Genomic DNA, 14,576 nt, shown 5'->3' with positions numbered 1-14,576 from the left:
ATCTATCCAACTATCTCCTACTCTGTCCACTTTCAGGCGATCCCTAAAAACCCTTCTCTTTAGAGAAGCCTATCTGGCGCCCACTAAGAACTGTACTTTTTATTTACTCCTTCAGCCCGTCCCCCACAGTTATTACCTCTTGTATCTCTTGACCCTCCCTTGTACACACGGTCGGAGATTCCGACGGAATGTGTCCTATCGGACCGTTTTGTTGGATAATCCGACTGTGTGTGGTCTACATCGGTCTGTTTCCGTCGGAGTATCTGACGGACCAAGTTTTCCAACTTGTCTGTAAAATTTTCCGACAAAATGCTCCGATCGGACATACTCCGATCATGTGTAGCCTACTCCGACGGACAAAGTGCCACGCATGCTCAGATCAAATTCCTAGACCAAAGCTGTTGGCTACTAGCCTGAACGCAGTCCCGTCGTAAAGAAATAACGTCATCACGTTATGTACAATCAGATTTTTTGACAACTTTGTCCGACCGTGTGTATGCAACAGTTTCGGGCAAAATCAGTCGGACAAAATCCGTCAGACAAAATCCAACGGATTTGGTTGTCAGAATGTCCGACCGTGTGTACAGGGGCTAAGAACTGTACTTTTTATTTTCTCCTTCAGCCCGCCCACCACAGTTATTACCTCTTGTATCACTTGACCCTCCCTCTTAGATTGTAAGGAGCAAGGCTCTCATACTGTATTACATTGTATTGTCTACACTCATGTTCTAAAGCAGGGGTCTCAAACTGGCGGCCCTCCAGCTGTTGCTAAACTACAAGTCCCATGATGCATTGCAAGGCTGACAGTTACAAGCATGGCTCCCACAGGCAGAGGCATGATGGGACTTGTAGTTTTGCAACAGCTGGAGGGCCGCCAGTTTGAGACCCCTGTTCTAAAGCGATGTGTAAACTATCAGCGCTATATAAATCCTGTATAATAATCATTCCTCCCACTGACATTATTCATCCTTCCTTCCACTAGCACCAACAATGGGGCACTATTCCTTTCACTGCCACCAACAATGGGGCATAGTTCTTCCACCAACAATGGGGCAATATTCTTTCCAAAGACACCAACAATGGGACAATATTCTTTCCACTGACACCAACATCACTGCACTATTCCTTTCACTGACACCAACAATGGGACACTGTTGCTTTCACTGACCCCAACGAGGGGGCATGATCCCTCACACTGACAATGGACCTCTATTCCTTTCACTGACATCATTGATGGGGCACTATTCCTCCACCTACCGACCACAGACACTGTGATTTTCTTTTTGCCTTCACTGACCACCAAACATTTTCTAGTCAGGCCCCCCTAGAGTCTGAAGGACAATAAACTGGCCCTTTGTTTAGAACGTTAAAGATCCCTGGTCTAGGGGAACAAAAAAAAAAGGTTCTACTGAACCAATCCTCCACTTGTCTCCTCCCCGTAGCTAGACTGTTCCATAAAGCTTCTTGTCCTAACATCGTCAAGACCAAGACATGATTCATAGTCCTGAGTTGGACACCGAGGAGAGCGTTGTGGAGAGATATCTTTCCAATGAGCAGAGGATCAGGCAAGTAAAATTTCTGGCGTAGCCCCACTGCAAGGATAATTTTACATTTTCCCCAGAGTTGGGCTTTTACAAACAGCCAGTTAGACAGCCTGCCTCCTGGAAGACTTAGCAGGCCAACATCTAGGGTCAAGCAAGTGGTTCATCATTGGTTGGTTTACCTGTTACATTCTCCCACATTGCTTAGTACTGGCTCTAGGCAACACCATATTAAAGCTGAACTTTTGGATAAAAAAAAATACTCCTTTTAGTGCCTCCTCCCACCCTTCATTAGTTATATACTTCTTAAGTCTCATAGTAGAGGAATAAGCCAGAATACTTACCTCTTTACTTTCTTCAGTTCTTTCCTCCTCTCTCCGATGCTCTGGGTTGTGGGCTGGCTTTTACCATCATCACATACAATGCAGGGCTAATGGCCCCCGCTTTGTATTTAAAGCGGTTTTGTACAGAAAATTGCAAGTTCATCTTATTCAAATGGCTTTGGAACATAGATGCAGTTATGACCATTGAAATAAAATAATATGCAGTATTTATCTTTTATTTTTAATGTTTATGCCGACTTCCGGGCTCTCCTCCCGTGGGAGTAGGCGTGTTTATCGGCTTCGCAATGGTCCCTGGGAACTTTTTTAGCTATTTCCCAGGAATCCATGGGGGACACAGTCATGCCGAAATCTCGTGAGATTTCGGAAGGAGGACGCCGGTCACGTGACGAGGGCGTGTCCGAAATTGCCATTTTGAAAGTGGGCAGGCAGCTCTATCTGCCATTACCACTATAGCACATGAGGCAAGATTAAGGAAAACAAAGAGCACACTCAATGAGCATGTGCGAGATGGAGCAGTGGATGCTGGGAGCTCAGCGTCATCGCATCCAGGAAGTAAATGCCTGTGGGCTTCAAACACCCACAGTGAAAATGGAAACCGCCGGATTGCTTTTTTAAAAGTTTTCCTTAGCAATGAAATTGTCACGCAGGGGGTTAAAAAGACGCCGATCGTGACTGCAAAGACACCGTAGGAATCGCCCACCAGTGACACAGGTAAAAAAAAAAAAAAAACGGCAGTGGAATCCCGCTTTAATGACGTTAACGTGCAACCACCAGCCAGGGCACTGAAAAGAAGAGGCCTCAGGAGATCAGTTGCACATTGAAGAGGAATTCTTGCCAAAGTGAGAAATAAGTTAGGAAGAAGTTGTCATCGATCCACCTTTATCATCCTGGCCGTTTTGATCCAACTGTATCCCCATAGGGCATCATACCCTGCAGATTAAGTCTAACGAGACTTAATTTCCTAATAATTGGACTTTGTATAGCTATCTAACAGCAAAGGTTCAGTGTTTGTATATTGATAAATCTCGTCGTCATTGCACAGTTCAGCAAAGAGTCCACTCAAGAGAGCCGCACAGTTGAGGCTGAAAGTTGACATTTCCAAATGTCAGGAGGTACCTCGCACAGCTTACATTTCTTTGTGCATCTTATGAACCTTTCACTTTGATGTATTGAATTCGGCAATGAAGACCAGTTGACTTCTGCCATCTGTTGTTATTTGTTTCTGCTTTAAAGAGCATGTAAAGCCACTGCTTAATATAGAAAGATACTGAGCTAGATGATGTGATTGCTGCCATCTGTCTGCCATTTTGTTCTCCCCGAACCATGCTGATTGCATTGGTGTGATTAGTTTTGCATGGGAGTGATTGCTTCACAGAAAATTTACCCCACAGTAATGTATCAAAAATAGCCTTATCCTATGTAAAAGTTCAACTCTGGATGAAGTTAGGTTAGCTCAGTCTGGTCTTTAAAGGGAATTTGGTAACAACAGTGTTCCTTGTGGTGCCTGCAAATACTCCTGTCTATCTTCAAATCAGTGTGGGGCTCCTTGGATCCCAGTAGGATAGTGCTTGTGATGGACCACCTGGCACCCGATTAGGTGCCTACTGCCCTCCAAACCCTTCCAGCAGACCGGTAACTAATAACAGCCCTTTACCTCCAAGTATCATATTTGGGGAAGGTGTTGAGGTAAAAACAAAGGAATAACGGTTTATTGAAACCCACACACATACTTTATACCCCCACTAGGACACCCCCCCCCCCCTTTGGGATATTAGCATAGGTAAGATCAGATGTACAACCAGTAAAAACATGACAATGCAACCTTTAAACCTTAGCCGTTAGGCTTCTAGACAAGTCTTATTATGGCTAGTAGTCACAGGAATTCCCCACCCTGCTTCCCTTGTCTATTTGCCGGAAAACATGTCCACAACAAGTCTTGATCATCCAGGACGTGCCCACCAGGATGCCCAGAAACAGTTCCACAGCCCTGGTTACATAAAGTACCACTTATACCACTCGTTTCTAAATGTCCCACCCCAGATCTAGCTTGGATCTAGGTTACCAAGTGGCACACCTTTGGTGGAAATAGTATAAAATGTAAATAATGTAAAGCTGGTAGTAGCCAAGGCAAAATGGTCAAATGCTGCATTATGCAGCTGTTGAAGACCAGCCAGGGCAAGATAAGAAATGTGCCCAAGAAGAGTTTCACATCCCTGGTTGGTGAAGGTGCATCTGTGCAATCTGTCCGAAAACAAATTTCCGCAGACGCACCACTGTTGCGGGGTATTTCCGGCCCCATAATCTGGGTAGATACTCCCGGCCAGTCAAAGGGTTTCAGGACCTCTTCTCCATGCTCTGATCAGGAGAAGCAGATAAAATTCCCGGTCTCCTCCATGAGCCATAATCGGTGGGTAGAAGGCTAGCCCATAGTCCCCTCCAAAAGTCCCTTTCCCAGTTGGTTCTGTCATAGTTGCGGTCATCTTTCTTGATATGGGGGGGCCTCAAGTGCGGCCCTCAACATCCCAAAAGTTCCACACATAAAATTCTGTAAATATTCAGTGTCAGAGAGTGTTGACTGACACTTTAAAGAGGAAGTAAACCCTCTCTAAAAAAACAAAAAACAAAAAAAAACCTGCAGGACAAAGGTATAATGAGCTAGTATGCATAGCATACTAGCTCATTATGAATTACTTACCTGAGTTCGAAGCCCCCCGAAGCGACCCTCATTCACCTCCTCCATCGCCGCCATGATATCCGTATTGACTTCCGGGTATCGCTGCTCCGGCGCTGTGACTGTCCGGAGCAGCGATGACGTCACTCTGGCGCATGCGCAGCAGACATCGCGCCCGTTTTTAGGAAAATATCTCTTTAACAGTGTAGGTTAAGGAGATATTTCTTGCACCTACAGGTAAGCCTTAATCTAGGCTTACCTGTAGGTTAAAGTGGTCTGTAAGGGTTTACAACCACCTTAAGCAAGCTGCTGGAAGCAGGCTTCAGAATTTATTGAAGCTTGTTAAAAGCCTGTTGAAACTTTCTAGCAGCTCCTTTAAAGTGGCAATCAGCACTCCCATTATGATCTATGCTCAACATTTTTAAACTGGAGCTGAACGGTACTTCAAAAGCTTCAACAAAGCTTCCTGAAAGCTCTGCAAATGCTATGTCTAAGCTTGTTGTTTGCACTGCTTATACATGCTGAAGCCCATGTGAAACAGGCCTAAGGATGTATTATTCATTCTTATCTGTGCTTCTAACTTAGGAAAAAATCCTCCCTTGCAGTGGGCCTCCGCCTTGCACTGCAAAAGATAATCATTTAGGTTTTATGTACCTGACAATTCAGTTTTACTCACCTGCTCCCCTGCTCCCCCAGCAGACGGCCCTCTCCTCTACTCCTCTACACTCTTTTCTACTCCTCTATGTGCTCCTCTGGTCTCTCCTCTACTCTTTAATTCTCTACACTGTACTCTACTTCTCTATGCATGTTTCTACGAATGTGCTTCCTCTTCTACTCTCTCCTCTACTCCTGTATGCTCTCCATTACTCTCTCTGCTACTCTTCTCTGTCCTCCTGCACTTTTATTTGCAAGCTTATTTTTCCTCTATACTTTCCTCTACTCCTTTATATACTCCTCTATGCCTCTACGCCTCTATAGTCTCCTCTACTCCTCTATGCTCTCCTCTACTCTCTCTGCTACTCTTCTCTGTCCTACTCGCCTGTACTTGTATTTGCAAGCCTATTTTTCCTCTATACTTTCCTCTACTCCTTTATATACTCCTCTATGCCTCTACACTCTTCTCTACTCCTCTATGCTCTCCCCTACTACATTTTCACCTCTACCCCTCCTCTATGCTTTCCTCTGCTCCTCTATTCTCTTCTCTACTCGGGCAGTGGACTGTTTTTTAGCATCCTCATGTCCAGTGCATTGTACGTGATGACCTAAGAGGACCTGCAACCACGGAAGTGTGGGGGAGAAAAGACTGCGGACACCACCAGTTTAGCACAACAGAGGGAGCCTGCGGGAGCACGGAGTTGTGCAAGTAAAAGTGCTTTTCTGCCACCCTAGACCTAAACGCGTCTAACCCCCTCCAGTGCAGGGGCCACCCTACTGAATGGAAGGATTTTCGTGTTTTTTTTTTTTTTTTTAGGAGTTCGGCTTTAAATTCATAAATCCTGAAAATATAGTTCTATTAAATCAGTCCTGGCATTGCAGAGATGCCGGCGTGTTTCGCCTTCATTACAAATGTTCTGTGTACTGGGTTCCCTTTATTGAACATTGAGACTGTAGGAACTGACATGTCCACATATAATGGGAGCCTTAGGCTCCTAGCATTGTCAGAGCGGCTCTGGGCTTGTAGAAGATAGCTGATCACCGTAGTCCATGTTTCTCCTCTGATTCTCCAGTCATCCTATCGGTTCCTGTTCACTGCTTTGTGATGGGGGTTGCTCGTGTACGGGGAAGGTGCAGCGTTATTAAAAAAAAAAAATTGTCTGGGATCTCTCTTGTGCTTCCATGCATGGAGAACATGAAATGTCTTGCCACACAGACCTTGCCTGAGCTCGCACAATGATGACAGACTGGCAATTCAAATGATTACGGCTTAATTAAATATGACTTCCATGTTTGTTGCATAGGATTCACAAAACAAAACGTCATCTATATAGACAGGAACATTTTATATTTACTGGAAAAAAATCTCTCTGATAATGAAGAATGTTTTTTGGTCAATTTTATTTTATGTTTTGAAAGTTTACAAATTTTTATTATATATATATATATATATATATATATATATATATATATATATATATATATATATATATATATATATATATATATATAATATTGTTTTTAAAGTGAATCTTAAAAAAATTAAAATTAAAAGTCAGCAGCTACAAATGCTGTAGCTGCTGACTTTTAACCACTTAAGCCCCGGACCATTTTGCTGGCTTAAAGCGGAGGTCCACACTAAAGTGGACCTTCCGCTCATTGGAACCCTCCCCCCCCCCCCTCCGGCGCCACAATTGGCACCTTTCAGGGGGGAGGGGGGTGCAGGTACCTGTACAGTACAGGTATCTGCTCCCACTTCCGGCGTAGATTCTGCAGAAGGTACGCCCCTTTCCGCAGAATCTACGCCCCTTTCCGAAGGTCCCCCGCTGCCTGCTGGGAAACACACGGATCCCAGAGACGGCGGGGACCATCCTTATTGCGCTGCGCGACTCGCGCATGCGCAGTAGGGAACCGGGAAATGAACCCGAAAGGCTCCACTTCCTGATTCCCATACCCAAGATGGCGGCGGCAGCACCCGAGAGACGATCGAGAGATCGGCTTCGGGTGCCGACATCGCGGGCGCGCTGGGCGGGTAAGTGTCACTATTTTAAAAGTCAGCAGCTGCAGTATTTGTAGCTGCTGGCTTTTAAAAAAAAAAAAAACGGCGGACTCCCGCTTTAAGACCAGAGCACTTTTTGGCACTGCGTCGCTTTAACTGACATTTGCGCGGTTGTGCGACGTGGCTCCCAAACAAAATTGACGTCCCTTTTTTTTCCCACAAATAGAGCTTTCTTTTGGTGGTATTTGATCACCTCTGCGTTTTTTTATTTTTTGCGCTATAAGCAAAAAAAAAGAGTGATAATTTTGAAAATAAAAAACATTATTTTTTTACTTTTTGCTATAATAAATATCCCCAAAAAATATATAAAAAAATGTTTTTTCCTCAGTTTAGGCCGATAGGTATTCTTCTACATATTTTTGGTAAAAAAAAATCGCAATAAGCCATTATTGATTGGTTTGCGCAAAAGTTATAGCGTTTACAAAATAGGGGATAGTTTTATGGCATTTTTATTATTTTTTTTTACTAGTAATGGCGGCGATCAGCAATTTTTTTTTTTTTTATTGTGACTGCGACATTATGGCGGACACATTGGACATTTTTGACACATTTTTGGGACCATTGTCATTTATACAGCAATCAGTGCTATACAAATGCACTGATTTCTGTGCAAATGACACTGGCAGTGAAAGGGTTAACCAGGAGGTGGCAGTGTAGGGGTTAAGTGTGTCCTAGGGGTGTGTTTCTAACTGCGGGGCGTGTGGCTGTGTTTTACAGTTCACTGATCTCTGCTCCAATCACAGGGAGCAGAGATCAGTGTCAATTGTTGCTAGGCAGAACGGGGAGATGCTGTTTACATCGGCATCTCCCCGTTCTTCCTCCCCGTGAGGCGATCGCGGGTATCCGATCGAGTCTGCGGGACCCACGGTCGGACTCGCGGGGGTCCCAACCTGCACGTGCGTGCGCCGCCAGGCAGTATGCACGCAATGGCACAGCAGCAAATTCAAAGGGACGTACCTGTACGCCCATTTACTATCAGTGCCATTCTGCCGATGTACATCGTTGTGCGTCGGTCGGGAAGCCGTTAATAAAAGGACACTTACCTGTCCAGGGATCCAGTGCCGTGATGACACTTGCCTGTCCAGGGATCCAGTGCCATGATGACACTTGCCTGTCCAGGGATCCAGTGCCGTGATGACACTTGCCTGTCCAGGGATCCAGTGCCATGATGACACTTACCTGTCCAGGGATCCAGTGCCGTGATGACACTTGCCTGTCCAGGGATCCAGTGCCGTGATGACACTTGCCTGTCCAGGGATCCAGTGCCATGATGACACTTACCTGTCCAGGGATCCAGTGCCGTGATGACACTTGCCTGTCCAGGGATCCAGTGCCATGATGACACTTGCCTGTCCAGGGATCCAGTGCCATGATGACACTTACCTGTCCAGGGATCCAGTGCCGTAATGACACTTACCTGTCCAGGGATCCACTGCCGTGATGACACGTACCTGTCCAGGGATCCAGTGCCGTCCTCACCTGGGCCGGTCTTCAGGTTCCCAGCTCTGGCATGTTTATTAAAAGAAGCCAAGACTCCTTGCAGCTTCACTGGCAGCTTCCCACTGTGCTCCCGCAGCCTTCTGTGACCTGTGACGTGTCCCAGAAGGCTATGGGTAAAGAGGGGGGGGTTAACTTCAGTGATCCAAACAGAAGTGTGAGGTCCCACATTAATGAGTCATTAATCCCAGACTATGAAAAACTCTCATTACATGTTATAAAACAGTACATACTCACAAAGCCATTAAAGCATTTGTTTTGTGTAGAGTGAATTACCCCTGGGTATTCCTGCCTTCAGCTGTCTCTCCAATCTTCTCTGTGTCCCCACTGCAGGCTGAGATTATGTAGACCAGCTGCTGTCCTCTACTGAGCATGCTCAGTTCTAGGCTGTTAATTTTTTCCTTTTTCTCATCTCTTATCTGTGCAGCCCATGTGACTATACATAGCTCCCAACTGTCCCTGATTTGGAATGTAAGGGTTAGGTCTGAGAGAGGAGTTTCTAGTACTCTGCTGATGTATGAATCAATGTCTGCACATCACTGATTGGTGTTGTGCCGGTCACATGACATTAAAAAAAAAGCCTTTCACGATAGAGAATTAAAATAAATAATTATTAGCTACAACGTTTTAAAGCTTCATACAGATCTATATTTCAAAGCAAATATTCATAATCTTTTTTTTTTTTTTTTTGTTTGTTTTACAATAACATGGTGGTGTGATGTCCCTCCAGCCTGTGTCTATGGTGTGCATGTGCTGGGACTAACAGGGAGGTGAAGCCTCCATAAATCTAACATCTTATATATACTGCCCCCATAGTGTTTTTTTTTTTTTTTTTGCCATGAACAACAAAAAAATAACATGAAAAACCAGCCAAAGATGATTTGTGTGTTGCCCACACAGGGGACAATGTAGCAGTACAAGTAATACATATCCAGTCATTTTATTAACAGAGGTGTGACTACATAACTTTCACTGTCAGGTGACAACAAATGACATGAGAGAAAATCTGGCCCAGTTCTCTCCAGCCCCCCCCCCATAGTGTTTAGCAATATCAGGACATGGGGGAGGAGGGAGAGAAGAGGAGTGTTATTTACCACTGTGTATACACCCACGTGTGTGACTCTATAGTCACTCTATAGTCACATGGGCTGCTCCGATACGAAAAATGAGCAAATGAATAGCTTTGACATGAACTGAACTGGAGCATGCTCAGTAGATGTCAACAGGTGGTCTGCACAATCTCAGGCTGCAGCGGGGACACAGACGAGGAGGGAGTAACAATGAACAGCAGGATCAACCAGGAGTTTTGCAGTCTACAGAAAACAAATGCTGTAGTGGATGAGTATGAACACAATGTAATAATAGCGTGTATTGATCGTTTTTGATGGTTCTAATGGATTTAATGACTTCAAAAAGATTGTCTGAATTTTGCCGGGGGGCGGGGGATGAATTAATGTTACTTTTTTTTTGCTGTTTTATGCCTATTATGTCATTGTTACATGTAGGAATATTTATCATTTATGATCAGGTTCTTCTATTGATGGTTTCACTAACATTTATATCATTCTATTTTTCCTTCTGTAGATCTCTTCCTCACAACGCAGGCAGAAAACAAAGACGTTCAGTTTGAGATTTGGGAAAACCAGGTAAGAAATGGATTGCTTAATTAAAGTGAATCTGACCATGTTCAACGCGTTTCCAACGTGACAACAGTGGTGAGGTTTAGGCACTTTGATGGCTTCATTTACCTGTATTACCCCTACAACCAATCCCTATGAGGGCTGTAGGGTCCTGGTGCCGGCTGTACATGGACCTTCTCTTCTCTCTTAAGCTGGATACACACTATAGAATTCTCTTTACATTTTTTCCTTTATGCCGCATACACACGACCGGGCTTTTCGTCAGCAAAGGTCCGACAGAACGAGTCCGCCGGACAATTCGATCGTGTGTGGGCTTCATCGGACCTTTGCTGTCTAAAAATCAGACGTACTTTAGATTTAAAACATGTTTCAAATCTTTCCAACGGACTCGAATCCGGTCGAAAAATCAGTTCGTCTGTATGCTAGTCCGATGGACGAAAACCGACGCTAGGGCAGCTATTGGCTACTGGCTATGAACTTCCTTATTCTAGTCCGGTCGTAGCATCATCACATCCGAATCCGTCGGACTTTGGTGTGATTGCGTGTGGCCAAGTCCGTTCGTTCGGAAAGTCCGTCGGAAACTCCGCCGAAAGTCCATCGGACCTAGTCTGCCGGAAAGTCCGGTCGGGTGTACGCGGCATTAGATTTACCAAAAACATATAATGGGAGGTCAGACCTAAAACCTTTAAATTTGTATGCAATCAGGCAGGCCCTTGCACTACATAGTTGAAGATAAATCTAAAGGAAATCAAACAATAAAAGTTGTATAATGTGTATCCAATTGTAGGCACCATTACAATGGAACCTCGGATTGCAAGTAATGCGATTTACGAGTGTTTCACAATATGAGTTCTTTTTATTTTATTTTTTAAAAAATCCTGACTGGCTTTGCGATCGTTGTCACGCAAGACAAGTAGGATTCAAGCCACTGGGGTGTGCAGTACCGCATTTGGCCAGAGATGCCGGGGCGCCTGTGACGCTCAGAGGCACTCGGAAACACTTTTTCCCAAGAGTTTCAGAGCATCTCTAAGTTTCTCTGAGTGTCTCCGGTGCCCCGCATCTCTGGCTACAAATAAAAACCGCAGAGTTGATCAAATACCACCCGCAACACTATTCATAGAATGAAAGATCCTGCTTCTCAACCGTGGGAGAAATACACTCCTCAATGTGGGAGAACTAAAGGACTCCTATAACACAGGTGGACACTAATACGAGGTAATACCTGTTTATCTGCAGTCTTCTCTGCATCTGTTCAGAGTCCAGAATTTATACAGCTGTCAGAAAACAAGGGGGAAAGCTAAAATTACACTCTGCAGAGCTCAGTGAGGTGAGCTCTGAGAGCTGATTGGACTAAAGGGACACATCCCCCTTCACACAGGAACAGAGCTGAGGCTTTCAATCATAGGCTCCATGCTGGAGATCCATCCCATGTCACCTTTTTGTTTTCTCTTGGTGTCAGAAAAACTTTTCAGATGTGACTCATGCCGATAGCAGAGGAAGAAAGCGGCAGACAGAAATGCCACTTAGTGCTCTGTATTGAGTACACACTATAGAGGGATATGCTTTGTTCATATTTTATGTCTGAGGTAGGGCTGGGGAAAAAATCGATTTGAATCTTGAATCGAGTTGAGAGGTCAAATCGATTCAAATTTTCACCAAATCGATTTATTTTTTTTCACCAGGACCGGTGCGGTGTTAGGTGAGGCCAAGGCTTTGGCCTAGTCCGCGAGAACTAGGCCAAAAAAAAAAAAAAAAACTCAATTCGAATCGTGAATTTTTTTTTTTTTTTTTTTTTTTTTAAATCGCAGATTTTTTATTTTTTTTGGGAGAAAATCGGCCAGCTCTAGTCTGAGGATTACTTTAATACCTGCCCTTGGCTTTTCTTGCCGGTATCATGTTTTTTCAGATCCGATTTAGATTTCTTTCTTTCTTTTTTTTTAGTCAACATTTTTCTTCTCTTTATTTTATATATAATATATATATTATTATATATATATATATATATATAATATATATAAAAAAAAATTTTTTTTGGAGTCAACATTTTTTTTCTTTATTATATATATATATATATATATATATATATATATATATATATATATATATATATATATTATATAAAATAAAGAAAAATATTTTTTTTAGATATATATATATATATAATAATAATATAACAATATATATTATTATTTTATATATAAAAAATTTTTTTTTTTTTTGAGTCAACATATTTTTTTTTTCTTTATTTTATATATATATATATATATATATATATATATATATATATATAAACTATATTTTTTTTTTTTTTTTTTTTTTTTGAGTCAACATTTTTTTTCCTCTGCTTTCGTGACATTTAATGGGGTTTGCACCTTCAGCTGGATACAAATTACGTGTGTGGCGAAACCTTGCCATCGGTAATGCTGGAATAAATAGTAAATTTAACTTAATTGCTTCTCATGTAGATTTGCGTGACTCACTATTAAAGCAATCACTCTGCCCTAATGCGCGCGTTCCACAAGGCCCCGCTGAGCCGTCAGCTGCTGAATGGAGGATGTGCCCTTCCATTTGCCGGGAATGCCGATATAGATGCACTCAAAGCGTTTTCTCCTTTCGCAGCCTCGGCTACGTTTTAATATTCCGCTGCATGTTTTTTTTTGTTTTTTTTCCTACCTCAGACCCTCTTCATCTTTTTACACTAATGGCAACATGTTTCCCTGCAGAGACTCCTTCTGATTGCATTCACATTAATCAGGGCTAGGTAAAGAGGAACACATTGAGATGTGTAAAACTCAAGTGAGCCTGATTATATAACCCTTTTATTGCTGCTAGACAGCTTAATCTCTCCATCAAAGAGATGTTTTTCTTGCCAAAGAGCCCTAGGAGGCATGGCGGTAAAAGGAGGCTATCGATACGAAAAACTGGAAATGGAGTGTATTAAAGTGTTTGTTTAAAGGAAATCTGTCTGGAGAGAAATATGGAGGGATGTCAATCCTGACCTTCTCTGGTTGCCTGCTGTACTCTGACCATAGCCCTCTATATATTATGAGCGACTGACCGGGGGACAAAGCATTCAACGAAGGAAGTCAGAACTTCTGATCTGCATACAGTGCCTTGAATTAGTATTCATACCCCCCCCCCCCCCTCGAAAATTCAGCCGTGTCCTTTTATCTTCTCCTCCGGGTTCAAAGAGGCCATATCACCAAGAGCTATGGACACACAACGTCCATCAACGAGAGGTCAGGATGGCCAACCTGCCAGGACATACTGGAACTTGAGGAACTACGACTCTATATATTATGAGCGACTGACCAGGAGACAAAGCATTCAAAGAAAGACGTCAGAACTTCTGATCTGCATACAGTGCCTTGAATTAGTATTCATACCCCCCCCCCTCGAAAATTCAGCCGTGTCCTTTTATCTTCTCCTCCGTGTTCAAGGAGGCCATATCACCAAGAGCTATGGACACACAACGTCTATCAACGAGAGGTCAGGAAGGCCAACCTGCGAGGACCTCAAGTTCTAGTATGTCCTCGCAGGTTGGCCATCCTGACCTCTCGTTGAGAGACGTTTTATGTCCATAGCTCTTGGTGATATGACCGGGGGACAAAGCATTCAATGAAAGAAGTCAGAACTGCTCATCTGCGTACAGTTCCTTGAAAAAGTATTCATACCCCCTTGAAAATTTGGCCGTGTCCTTTTATCCTCTGATCCGGGTTCAAGGAGGCCACATCACCAAGAAGTATGGACACGCAACGTCGCTCAAGGAGAAGTCAGGTTGGCCGACCTGCAAGGACATACTGGAACTTGAGGAACTATGACTATATACTATGAGCGACTGACCGGGGGACAAAGCATTCAATGAAAGAAGTCAGAACTGCTGATCTGCATACAGTGCCTTGAAATAGTATTCATACCCCCTCGAAAATTCGGCCACGTCCTTTTATCTTCTCCTCCGGGTTCAAGGAGGCCACATCACCAAGAGTTATGGACACACAACGTCTATCAACGAGAGGTCAGGATGGCCAACCTGCGAGGACATACTGGAACTTTGAGGAACTATGACTCTATATACTATGAGCGACTGACCAGGGGACAAAGCATTCAATGAAAGAAGTCAGAACTGCTCATCTGCGTACAGTGCCTTGAAAAAGTATTCATACCCCCTTG

General features: G+C 43.5%; 1 protein-coding gene across 1 annotated transcript in view; it reads left to right on the top strand.

The window, feature by feature from the left end:
• ITFG1 (integrin alpha FG-GAP repeat containing 1) overlaps positions 1 to 14,576 on the top strand; it is a 349,655-nt gene that overhangs the window by 92,861 nt on the left and 242,218 nt on the right. Inside the window, exon 7 of the mRNA XM_077451682.1 lies at positions 10,351 to 10,412. Coding sequence (XP_077307808.1) covers positions 10,351 to 10,412 — 62 coding nt within the window. The remainder of the gene's footprint in view (positions 1 to 10,350; positions 10,413 to 14,576) is intronic.

This window comes from Lithobates pipiens, unplaced genomic scaffold, assembly GCF_037356315.1.
Source record: "Lithobates pipiens isolate NorthernLeopardFrog02 unplaced genomic scaffold, aLitPip1_a1.2 Scaffold_10, whole genome shotgun sequence".
Taxonomy (NCBI): domain Eukaryota; kingdom Metazoa; phylum Chordata; class Amphibia; order Anura; family Ranidae; genus Lithobates; species Lithobates pipiens.
The sequence above is the reverse complement of the archived record's forward strand: the minus strand, read 5'-3'. Positions and strand labels throughout refer to the sequence as shown.